The 12392-nt window shown below is 49.0% G+C and overlaps 1 protein-coding gene across 1 annotated transcript; it reads right to left on the bottom strand.

Annotated features, from left to right (window-relative positions):
* Positions 1-7431: 7431 nt before the first annotated feature.
* On the bottom strand, positions 7432-11302 carry LOC123158046 (26S proteasome regulatory subunit 10B homolog A). The gene is made up of 10 exons (XM_044576189.1): positions 11145-11302; positions 10273-10392; positions 10034-10170; positions 9714-9875; positions 9523-9609; positions 9346-9432; positions 8739-8876; positions 8186-8377; positions 8005-8103; positions 7432-7913 (listed from the first exon to the last, which is right to left on the bottom strand). Exons 1-10 carry the CDS (start codon positions 11242-11244, stop codon positions 7839-7841), a joined length of 1197 nt encoding a protein of 398 aa, XP_044432124.1. The 5' UTR covers positions 11245-11302; the 3' UTR covers positions 7432-7838.
* Positions 11303-12392: the final 1090 nt, after the last annotated feature.

Below are 12392 nucleotides of genomic sequence, written 5' to 3'. Positions count from 1 at the left end.
CGGGGGGTGCAGGACCAGATCTGGTTCTCTGCAGGCCCGTCGACGAGGAGGCTTGTTGGTGGCCCTGCACAGCGTTGGCGTGCTCGCTGATTGGGGGTGCACGGTCCAGTGGAGGTACGGGTCGGCCTCGGCCGGCTGCGTGGGAGTGGCTGCCCCGGGCGAGTAGCCTGGCCGGTGCTAGCCGGCCGGCGACGACGGCACTCGTGAGCGTCGCTATCCTCCTTGAAGGCGTCGTCAGGAATCTTCACAACCTCTACTCCTGGTTCAAGTTCTTCGGGTGAAAGCCTAGATCCTGCTGTAGGGTCGGGTGGTGGCGTCGTCTTCAACGTCGTTCCCCTCTTTAGGGCGCCGTCTTGAGACCTTGATCCCATTAGTGCTTCCTGCAGCTGGACGTGCATGGTGGCTTCTGTGGCAACGATGACGGCGGTGAGCAATGTCGGAGCCGTGGCCTTGGTCGTGGTAGTCGGCTCTTCTTCTCCGACGTGTCCATGGGTGTGCCTCGACCGCCTGTTGTTGTGAAGTCGAAGCCGCGGTGGGGGGCCGGTGGTATACGATGACGCATGACAGATGGCTCGTTCGGTGATCCTCCGTGACGCGACCCCTGCCTGTTTCGTTAGTAGTTTTTTTGTCGGAGTCGGAGCTGCGCTGCCTAGTATGGATTGTATGGAGTGTTGTGCTGCAGCTATTAGGGCTGCTGTTTCTTTTTCTTTTTTTTCTCTTTCTTTGATCTTCGGATCTGGTCCTAGGACCTTCACCACCTTGTTGTTTTTTGCTGCTTCCTGCTATTATCAATGAAATGCCAGCGATACTGGATCTTCCAAAAAATAGTGCGGAGTGACCCTGATGTACTGCTGTAGGGCCACCCTGATCCACCCGTATTCCCGTGCATACGGGCCGGCCCAATGGGCTCCACCCTGGGTGCTGCTGCCAGCCCCTGCTCCCTCCTGCAGGTCTTCCTCCAGACGATGACGAGGACGCCACCACCAAAGAGTCCTCCTCGTCAGCGCCTTTAGCGCCAGCTAGCGACCATGGCGCCCGCGCGCGTCTCCTTCTGGGCCGGCCCATTAAACCTCTGCTCCTCTTTGCTTCGCTTCGTTGGCTCCCGCTCTTTTCTTTTTCTCTCGCAAAAAAACTGCTACATTAGGTACTGATTTTCTTAGAAAAAACCAACTGGTTTGCTACTGTATATACTCCTGTTTTGAGAAAATAGTTCATCGATTTTGAAAAAGTTCATCGAATTTAAGAAAAAGTTTATCGGATTTGAAAGAAGTTCATCAAATTTCATAAAAGTTCACCAAAAATGGAAAAACTTCAGCAGATTTAAAAAAAGTTCATCGCATTTGGAAAAAAAAAGTTCATCGATAGTGGAAAAAATTTCATCGAATTTGAAAAAGTTCATCGGTAGTGAAAAAAAGTTCATCGGCTCTAAAAAATTTCATCTAATTTGAAAACAGTTGATCCATTTTGTAAAAAATTAGTTGCCTTTGACAAAAGTTCACGCATTTAACGAAAAATAAAAAAAACAAACATAGGAAAATAGGAAAAGAAAAAGGAAAGCAAACAGGAAAACAAATGCGTTTTTTGCCTTTATAAAAGAATAGAGAAAAGTATATTAACACAGCCGGTTGACTGGTCCAGTTGGTTAGAGCGCTCGCTGCAACGACGGAACGAGCTTGGTTCAAGCCACAGCGACGCACTAAAAACAGAAGAAAGTGGGATGGGCCGGCCCGCACTAAAAACCAGCGTACAAGGGGTGTGCGCCCTGTACCAGATGCCCTGTATTCGGCGCTTAAGGCGACGAATAGGATTTGGCACCACCAAATCCCTACGACCGCAGACGACTCTCGAACTAAAGATGAGGTTGCCACCGCGAGGTGAGAGAAATGCTAGTCTAATGGCCTTTGTTCGTGGAATTTCTACAATATCACTGAATCCTCTGTTTGTATCTTTCATGTGGTTGTTGTACCGTGGTTCGGTTTAACAACGGTACAACAACAACCACTTGAGCCTATAGTGCATGTTTATTTTGATGACAGTGCAATCAAGGACTCACATGTTTGTCAATGAATTTACCTGTACAGGTCTTGATAATTTCTCTTTTTTTGTGACGTGCCAACTGTCCCTGCTACTATATCGATATGCTTGCAAGCCGTTCAGATTTCAAATTTGTTTTACTCAGTCTATTATTGACATTTTCATGATACAGTGTACATGTAAAGGTTGTTGCACTGAACATTCTTAGACTTATACAGTCCTTGAGAGTAAAATGCAAGAAGTAAATAGGGTGAATTTTAATAGTCTCTTCATTCATGTGATTTTTTATTTACTTATCTGATTTATTCTTCACATTGAGGGCTTCTGGCGACCATAGTACAAATACAGTTCAGTTTTGGGGTCTCTAGATAGTGCATGCTTTAATATGTTGTTATTTTCCGTTCAGGGCCAATGAGTGGCGATCAACTCAAAAATTGAGTGCCCCCGCAAAAACAAGGGTCCAATGTTGAGGTCTCGCAAGAAAATAAGTCCAAAAGTGAGGCGGGCTCTTTGATAAAGATCATATGTCGAGATATGAATTGGCAGATTTAGAAATATGCCATATTGCTATCTCCCACATTAGCATCCCCGTCATCATCTACATGCCCGTTGTTGGTGCTAGCAGGAGAGGATATGTCGGGTAGAAGTCTGCTTCGCTCAACCTAATGAGGCTCGTCACCAATGATAGGTGTACCATGTGTTGGCAACATCATCGCATTGGGATTGACCATGTACGTATGCATTGTGATTGGGTGAACACCGTGGTCATCGTCGATGAGAGCGGGAAGTAGTTTAAATTCTGAGGACCATGTTTATCTTGATACGCATACTAAAATGGCTATGCATCCCTGGTTGGTGCAGAGGCTGTGAAGTGAAAATCTCTCCCATTTTAAGATCTACTCTTCATTTCTCTTGGAGATAGCGCTTGCGTCGCCTCCAGGGGGCGGCTCGAGCGCCCTAGCCGCCGTCGCCTCCAGGCCCTCCCACCCCCCTGCTTCCCCGCCGTCGCCGGAGGAGGCCGGCGAGCGAAGCTCGCCCGGCGGACGGCGGGCCTTCCTCCTCTCCTCGCGAGCGGATCCTCTGGCCGAAACGTGATGGCGAACCTGGTCGCCCGGCGTGGAGGCGGAGTAAGCGCGATGGGGCGGCGGCCCGATCCGGCGGTGGTTGTGCCTCCACGGCTGCGGGGGACAGCGTGGGGCCGGCCATGGCGGCTAGCGGCGGCGGTCTGGGGACCCACCCCAGATCGGTTCCCCTCCAGATGGCGAGTCTCTCGGCCTCTGGGCATCGTGGAGGTGCCGGCGGCGGCGTGTGCTCAGCCTGGTGATGGCGGCGGCCGTGCTCGGGAGTTGGATTCCTTCGAATAGATCTGGGTGAAAACTTGATTTCGGCTTCTGCCAAGGCCGGCGTGGCGCCGCTATCTGCATCGTTCCCTTCTTGAAGGCATCGCCGTGGAGAAGTTCAAGGGCACTCTCTGCTACCTCCGGGGGAAACCCTAGATCGGATGATCGAATAACGGCGACGCTCTGGTGTCGTTCCCCCCTTGGGGGCATCATTCTTGGAGGTACACACGTGTTCGAGGGACCAGAGGACGGATCCTTTGGTGAAGCGGTGCGTCATCTCACTCATTGATGGCGGCGGATCTCGACGGCATGGCGCTGTGGGGACTCGGCGTCCAATGCGAGGAGATGGACTCGCGCAGGAGGGTGACGCGGTCTGGCGTCGTGGTGGCGTCGACGGCAACTAGACCGGGCAAGGTAGATGCAGCAGTATAGCTCTGAAGATGGATTGGTGGCAGGTGGCTGCGGCGGCCTCATACCCGGCAGGCGTCCTGCTTGAGGAGTGCGCCGGACCGGTGGGTGCCCCATACCCGGCAGGCGTCCTGGATGGGACCTCAAGTCTTAGATGTTAGGTTTGGCTGCGATGTCTGTTTGGTATTAGGCCCAGACTATCAGCATCCCTTCATCATTTGGATATATAGGAGTAGCGATAGATGGTGCTTAGACGGTGCCTTTAGTCTTACTATTGTATTACTTTGTAAGGTCTTGTGTGAATAATTAATAAAGTGGCTGCATGCATCGTCCAGATGCAGAGGCCGGGGGGTCTTCCTCCTTTTCTAAAAAAAAGTGACATGGTGAGGCGCTGTGTTTTGAGGCATGCTTATTGAGTTAGGAGTTTGTGAATGTTTTTTTTTCTCCCGTTGCAAAGCACGGACATGTTTCTTAGTAAAGGCAAAAAGAAACAGGGCACCCCAAGATCCCTTGGCTATAAGTTTTTGTGTGTGCGCGTGTCTGTCGATTTAATGTGATCGGTCCGTGGGCGGAATTCCAACAGCGAGCAACTCAGAATTGATCCACCGGTGCATTTCACAGATATCTATTATGTTCATGTACTTAGCTAGGATCAATTAGTGGTTGCTGAATTTGCTGTGCTGAACACCCTACCTAGAGTTCTTGCTAGAAACTTTAAATGGAGCAACAAAATATGGTAGATTAACTACAAAGCTAGATATTTGTAAATGGAATTTTATGTTTGTCCCATTCGACACTAAGATATAACTTCATCAATCGTATCATTTTTATATGAGGATGCATGCAGCAAACAGCGTGTTGCAATCACTTTCTACATACAGTCAGCAGTGAGACACACCATATTTACTCTCCTTGCAAGCAGGTTAACTTGGACCTCTAACATACAGTCAACGACTTTAACGAGGACGAGGTCGGGGCTATAGCTGCGTCTCCACTGCTTTGTCAAGCTCACAGCAAGTTATGCATGCTTTACCTTATATCTTCCCAGGTCTAATTCTTCAACCATCCTCGGTCTTCTCATTTCTTGATGTTGGGCAATGCACTCTAGATGTTAGATGAATTGTAAACTTCACAGGATGTAAACCTCACAAGACTTCAATTCTAACTAGAAGGCATTTTCCTCAAGAATATGTTTTGAAGTTCATTTGCCCCCTGTACTACTTACGTACTGTTTTTTATGCACATCTCGTCAAAAGTGAAGTTAACGATGCATATACTCTATGTTGCTTCAAGTGTATAAGTGGCTTCATTGATTTGCTACACTTCTAGTGCACTGGGCCCGTGTATGCACGGTAGCAGCGCGGGGCATAAACCACGCGCTACTGCTATCTCGTTAGTTGGAGCACGGGATTGATACCCCGTGCTGCTACTGTTGCCAACTCCGGGAGGCACGGTGGGGGTCACTTAGTAGTAGCGCTGGTACCGTGAACCCGCGCTGCTACTGTTGCCAACTCCGGGAGGCATGGTGGGCGCCACTTACTAGTAGCACCGGTACCATGAAACCGCGCTACTGCTAATGTCCACCTGCAACGATGAGTTTTACGCTCGCGGTACTGCTAAATATATAGCTGCAGCGCGACTTATCTACCCCGCACCATTGTTACGTGGCTGCCTATAGGGTTTTCTCTAGTAATGGACACTCTACTCCAAACACCTGCACCATGGCGCGGACAAACTTGATAGTAGTCTTCAGGCATGTGCTCTCCCCAATTTGATCATCTCACAAACGACATCTTCGGCAGTACCAGGTGCTAGATCCTCAGAGCAGCTGTACATTTATGCTTAGCACAAAAATATAGTTGGCCGCAGCAATTCCTTTTGAGGTTGAAGTAGTCATCGTGTGTCTCCACTCTCTCCACAATGCGCAAAAACAATGATTTCCGCATGCGAAAAAGGCGACGAAACCATGGATCATCCAGAAAAGTTGGGTTCAGAACAAACTAGTCCCTTCTGCAGTAGCCGTACTCGAGACACCCTATCCCGATTGATCACTCTTCTTCTTTGATTGAACCCTTGAAGTTGAGAATATGCTCCACCTGCCTGTCTATTTCCTCTTGCATGCTCATGGGCATGATCATGTCCACCTCTTCGTCCAAATCCGACGAATCGAAGAACTCATCTTGAATGATTTGATCAAGCTCCACCGGTCCATACTCCTTGTCCGATGAAGCGTCTAAATTCATTGTTTCCCTAAAAAATCACAAAAATCAGGTCGGACAATGTGTCGAACACATAGAGTGCAAGGGGCAGCCGGAGAGTTGTGGACGTACAGCGATGGCGTCCGGGCTGGCAGGAGTGTTGTGCCGGTGCTGGTGGCGCAGAGGCTCAAAATTGTCGTGGAACGCGTGCGGCGGTGGAGCTACGAGACGGAGAGCGTGGAGGAGGAAGAAGAGAGGAGGGAGCAAATAAATTCGGTAGGGAGAGGGAGTGGATTTTGTGCAATTTATGGTGGGGTAGGGCTATCGGGTCCGACGTGGCGACGCGTCCAGGCACCCCCATATCCGGCCCACGTTTGGGCTGGATATGAGGGGTGCCGGTTAGCCCGGGTGTTTGAGTCCCGTTTAAGGAGCCCGTCTGGGTCACATTTTTGTGACCGGGCGTTTGAGGCGGGTTTGGGTCGTCCGTCTGGGTCACATTTTTCTGACCGCGCGTTTGAGGTAGGTTTGGGTCGTCCGGCAGTAGATGCTCTAAGGCAACCGCTGAGAACAAATCTCTATGATTATGCCACACCACCTTTGAAACAACACATACAGATTATACTTAACTGCATTTCTCGAGGATCATGCCATCTTTGTTTGATGATATCTGATCCCTGAATACTCCAAATAGCAGCCTAAACAATGGCTGATCCACAATCATACAAATGATTAGTTAGCAGCTAAGTACAGTTGGTCGCACAGTTTGCACACGCTCGTTTTTTAATCTTATCTTTTAAGGAGAAAAACACAGGTTTCAAATGAGATGTTTTCTGTTCCAAATTGCAAGCATTGGCTCTCCATTTCAAGGCACCAGCATAGCATCTAGCTGGGAATTAATCCAGTTCCATTCCCAGATCAATAGCTTAATTCTGGGGGTGGTTCAGTAGTATTTATCCTGACAGATTTCATTCCTCTGATAAGAAAAAGAAAACAGCACACAACGGGGCAACATTTATACATATATAACAACATGGGCACTCCATTTCAGCAGGGCAGCAGCATAGCATTTCAGTCTAAAACCCTCCCCTCCATTTCATCTACTGAACAAGACGAAACTCGGTGGCCGTAACACTACATGCAGAAACTAGGATATGTGAGGATTAGTGATCAGTTTCATCCCCCACAGGCCAACATCTTGCGGGCACCACAAGCGCATAGAGAGATTCCCAAAATTCGAGGCCTGGGGTAGACACTAAAATTCCCAAACTAGAATATTCCCAAAACGGATGTATCTAACACTAAAATTTGAATAGATACATCGATACATCCGTATGTAGACAAATCTAAGACAAGAATTTTGGGACGGAGGGAGTACTATTTATCCTCACAGATTTGATTCTTCTGATAAGTAAAAGAGAACAGCAAATGGGGCAACAATGCAGCACACAAGAGACACACAACAGGGCAACATTATACATACATCACAAGATGGGCACTCCAATTCAGCAGCATAGCATTTCAGTCTAAAACCCTCCCCTCCATTTCATCTACGGAACGAGGAAACTCAGCGACCATAACACTACAGGCAGAAACTAGGATATGCGAGGATTAGCGGCCAGTTTCATCCCCCACAGGCCAACAGTTTGCGCGCACCACGAGCGCATACAGAATCCGAGCACATAGAGAACCCCCAAAATTAGGCCTGGGCGAGGATCGGTCTCGCGGACAGGAACTACGACATCATCTGGATCATACGCCTCGTAGTCTCCTTCAAAAGCGTGGGTTGACTGATATATATATGTTATCTAAACTTTCAGTAAAAAGGTTCATCAGCTGGTTAACTCGCCCTGGCATTCCTCTAGTCCTTGCCAAAGTCCGCCTTGTAGTCGGCACTCGACTCCAGCTTCTTCATGTCCATGATCTTCCTCAACCCCTGAGAACAGCCGTTGCAGAAAATGAGTTACGACGATGGAGGCCATATGTTGTATTCTGTGAGGGAGGCGATGGCAGAACACCAAACATACCTTGATGAAGTCTTCGTTGATGGCGTAGTCACGCTCTGCTCGGATCGCCGCCATGCCAGCTTCTGTGCAGATGTTGCGCAAGTCGGCGGCGTTGAATCCCTGAAAGGCAACGAGGGAGTTCAGAGGAGAAGCTCTGGGTCTTGCAATGGGAGCCTTTGCGTAAGTGAGGCAAACGACTTGCCTCTGCTAGCTTGGCAGCAGCTTCGTAGTCGATTTCGCCATGCTTGGCCATCCCAGCTGCATGGATCTTGAGGATTTCCTGCCTCGCTTGTTCGTTAGGAAGAGGAATTTCAATCTTGCGATCCAGACGCCCTGGACGTAAGAGAGCAGGGTCTAGAACATCCGGACGGTTGGTCGCCATGATTATCTTCACCTGAAGGTAACCAGGAATGAAAATAGGTTTAGACGGAAAATCAATTGTCCGGTGGTACTCACAACAAGGAATTGCATTCCTTGGAGTATGTGCAAAGAGGGTAAGTTTATGCAAGAAACGAGTACAACAGCAATTACTTTCCTCAGAAGTTCAGCATATTTTGAGCTATGAAGATAACTGACCACAGGCACAAAGGTTCAGATTTCAAGAATGTTGAATAACTAAACATACATCCAGAAACCAATATAATCAATGGGAACATTCTAACATGACAGCCGCACATGCATACAGGTCTGGATGCAACATCAACAACACTCATCCTGGGCACAAAGTCACGAAGTCCAGCAAAACAGATATATACCTTTCCAAGTTCATCAAACCCATCTAACTGGTTTAGCAGTTCCATGAGCGTCCTCTGGATCTCACGATCAGCACTTGTGCCTTCACTGAATCTTCTTCCTCCAAGTGCGTCAATTTCATCCATGAAGATGATGCACGGCTGGACAGAAAAATGGAACAGCAGCAGAGTTGAGTGATTAGTAACTAAGTTGGGATGACTCTACTGGAAACAAAATGTATGGCATTCTTTATTTATACTACATTTCTGTGGTAATGTGGGTATCATTGTTAATATATACTCCCTCCGTTCGGAATTACTTGTCACAAAAATGGATGTATCTACAACTAAAATACATCTAGATCAATACATTCATTTCTTGGACGAGTAATTCCGAACGGAGGGAGTATTTTGGAGATAAGTGCAACTCTTATCCAGTATCTAGTATCTAGTTATGTGCCAAGTAAACTCATAACCAGTTGCTCGTAACTACTACTCACCAATATAAGATCTTTTAACAAAACTAGAGAAAATAAAGAAAATATATCAGGACAGAAGCTAGCTTTTGGTAGGGTTATTGAAAGATAGAAGGTTTTCAGATAATAATGAGAAGATGTTGAGTGGGGCTTACCTCGTGATTACGTGCATACGCAAACATTTCCCTTATTATCCGAGCACTTTCACCAATATACTTACCAATGACTGCACTTGAGACAACCTATTGTACACAGTACAGACTAGTAATAAGAACATAAAGATATATATAGAGGGAGAAAAACAGTTGAAGGTCAATATATGTATGCAACACCTTAATAAAGTTCACATCTATGTTACTTGCAAGAGCCCTAGCCAGCAGTGTCTTCCCAGTTCCAGGTGGGCCGTAGAGGAGCACTCCCTGAAGCCAAGTGGTTGTTAAGCAATATTAACTCTGTTTTAATAGCTTGCACAGTTGTACACATTGGAACAAACAAATGCAAGTGTATGCATTAATGAATCTACCTTGGGTGGCTTAATACCAACTCTGAGAAACAGTTCTGGGTTCATGAGCGGAAGCTCGATGGTCTCCCGAATTTCCCTGATCTGGTCAGATAGGCCTCCAACAGCAGAGAAGCTGACATTCCCTGGATCTTCATGAACCATGTTGAACACTAAAGGGTCCACCTGAAAGGAAATAGAATTTCAAATCACGTCCTCAACACATAACATCCATTTGACTCTGGATTGTAACCAATGGAGAAACAGAAGACAGAAGGTAATAAATGGGACAGGCAAAGTAAAGGAAGTTTGGAAACACAAATGATAGCGAAACACAATTATACCTCACGCGGAAGCATGCGCACGATTGTAAGTGTGCTCGGGTCAAGACACACGCGTGTGCCTGTTTTCAAGCTCTCTGTGTTCAACTTATTGCGACAGTTGACAAGGTATCGAGGACCACTCCTAACCTTGACGATAACTGCAAGTGAACAGGTCAATAAGGAGAAAAATGTCGATCAGACACCAAACAGAGAGATCTTGATGGCAGAAAAAGAGGAGGCGGGTCTGAAAGCACACTCACAGCGGTCGCCAGCAAGCGGGCGCAGCACCTCTCCCACTATCTGCCCAACGCACTGAAACGCCTTGACATGCTCATCGGTTATCTCACGCTCCTTCCTAGCCTTCTTCAGGTTCTCTTCCCCTGCAACAGGAGAGTGTATCAATCAAACACCGTAAACACAACAGAAGATGCCTATGGATCTCCAGCAAGCAAATTGCACAACAGCAACGAAATGCTCAATAGGGGAAAACCAGAGATCAAATTAAAAGGAGCCTGAACGAACATTCCTTGATCGGGATCATCCTTTTCTGCGCGAACCGGCGAGAAATGGCCACTACTTGCATCAATTACAGAGCATTGCGCCGAACAATATAAAGGTAAACTACTCTTGCTAGTTCCTATCACCAATGATCTTTTTTCGAGCAAATTGGGCGTAACAAGGGTGCTACCTGCATCATGTGCCAGCATCACAGCACTGAACATTGTGAAAGTAAAGTAGTTCTAATTCCAATCGCCAATCACAGCTAGCACAATCGTATTCCCAGTAACCCTAGATTGAAGCAAAGCCGAGCAAAGCGTGCCCAAATTCCGAATCGACCAACTACCCAGAGAACCCACACTCCACATCGTTTTTTTCTACAATAAAAAATGGCCATCGGGTAGTAAACACGCGATCAGCGCCAAGGAGGCGAGGGTTTAGCGGCGCAAAACCCCGAAAGCGACGCGCCATCGCGGCGGACGGGAGCGAGCCGGCAGCCGGAGCGAAGGCGGGCGCCGACTGCTCGCTCCGGTGGCGGACTCGAGCGAGGCCGTACGGGCGGCTCGGTCGCTAGGTCTACGCGGCGGGGGCGGGCGGGCGGGCATTGCGGCGGCGGGGGCGGGCGGGGAGGTACCTGTGGTGAGGAGGGACTGGCGCTCCCGGCAGGCGAGGAGGCTGGCGCGGTACTTGGCGACGGCGGCGGCGCGGCGGGCGTCGTCGGCGGTCGCGGCCATGGTCCGGCGCGGCGGGCGGAGTGCGGAGTGCGAGCGAGGGAGTGGGAGGGTGGACTTGGTTGGACCCGACCAGCCGGTCTTGCCCACCTGCTTTTGCGGTGTCGACTGGGCCTGGGCCGAGTGGGCACCGACTAGGCCTGGGCCTCCTGGCTGCGTTTTGCTTGTTTTTATTTTTGTTTTTCATTTCGTTTCCGTCCCCCCTTAGGAGGTGTTTGGCTACACAAATGGAAACTGCAATGCTAACGTAATCAGATCACAGTGTTTAAGAAGGTGAAATGAGTTTTTTTCAAGTTTGTTTGGTTCACGTTCATGTAAAGGAATCGATTACCATTGCTCTGCTCTTCCTGCTCGGCCCTGCTGCTCGCTGGCCGCCATCCTTCCCGTAGGTGGTCTGCTCTTGCTCGAACCCAACCAAGTAGGATCTCAAACGCCGCCGGCCGGCCCCGAAATCAAGCGCCGCCGGCCGGCCCCGAGATCGAGCGCCGCAAGCCGCTTGGATCTTGTGCACCGCTGGCCATCCGCGAAATCAAACACCGCCGGCCGTCCACGAGATCAAACGCCGCTGGCCGCTCGGGTCTTATGCGCCGCCGGCCATCCCCAAGCATGTGCGCTGCCAGCCGTCTTCAATGTCAAGCACATCCAGCCCTTCCCAATCACAAGCGTCGCCGGCTACTTCGATCTCGGCGGAGAAGAGGCGGCGACGGACGACGAGGAGGGGTCGTGATGGGGAGGAGTGCACTCCGGGGGGGGGGAGGGGCGAGGAGGGGGTCGTGCGGGGAGGAGTGCGCTCAGGAGGGGAGGAAGAAGGGATCATGCGGGGACGACTGGGGCTCGGGGAGAGGAGGAGGGAGCGGTACCGCGATTACCGGTGAAGGGTGGGCGGTATCGATCGATAACTGGGCTGGACCCATTTATGAAGGGACGTGTTTACGATGTCGATTAAACAAACGCGAGTAACGTTTTCGCTTTACGGCGTAAAGGGATGACGGGTAAAATTCTCCGAAACAAACACCTCCTTAATTTTTTTCATTTTGGTTAATCGTGTGGTTACTAGCACACACCCGCATTTTATTGACACTATTTTATTGTTCACGAAATAACTATAAGTACAACAATAACTTTCATATAGAAATAAGGAGTGTGAACCA

Source organism: Triticum aestivum, chromosome 7B (assembly GCF_018294505.1).
Source record: "Triticum aestivum cultivar Chinese Spring chromosome 7B, IWGSC CS RefSeq v2.1, whole genome shotgun sequence".
Classification (NCBI taxonomy): Eukaryota; Viridiplantae; Streptophyta; class Magnoliopsida; order Poales; family Poaceae; genus Triticum; species Triticum aestivum.
This window is presented reverse-complemented; position numbering and strand designations above follow the sequence as displayed.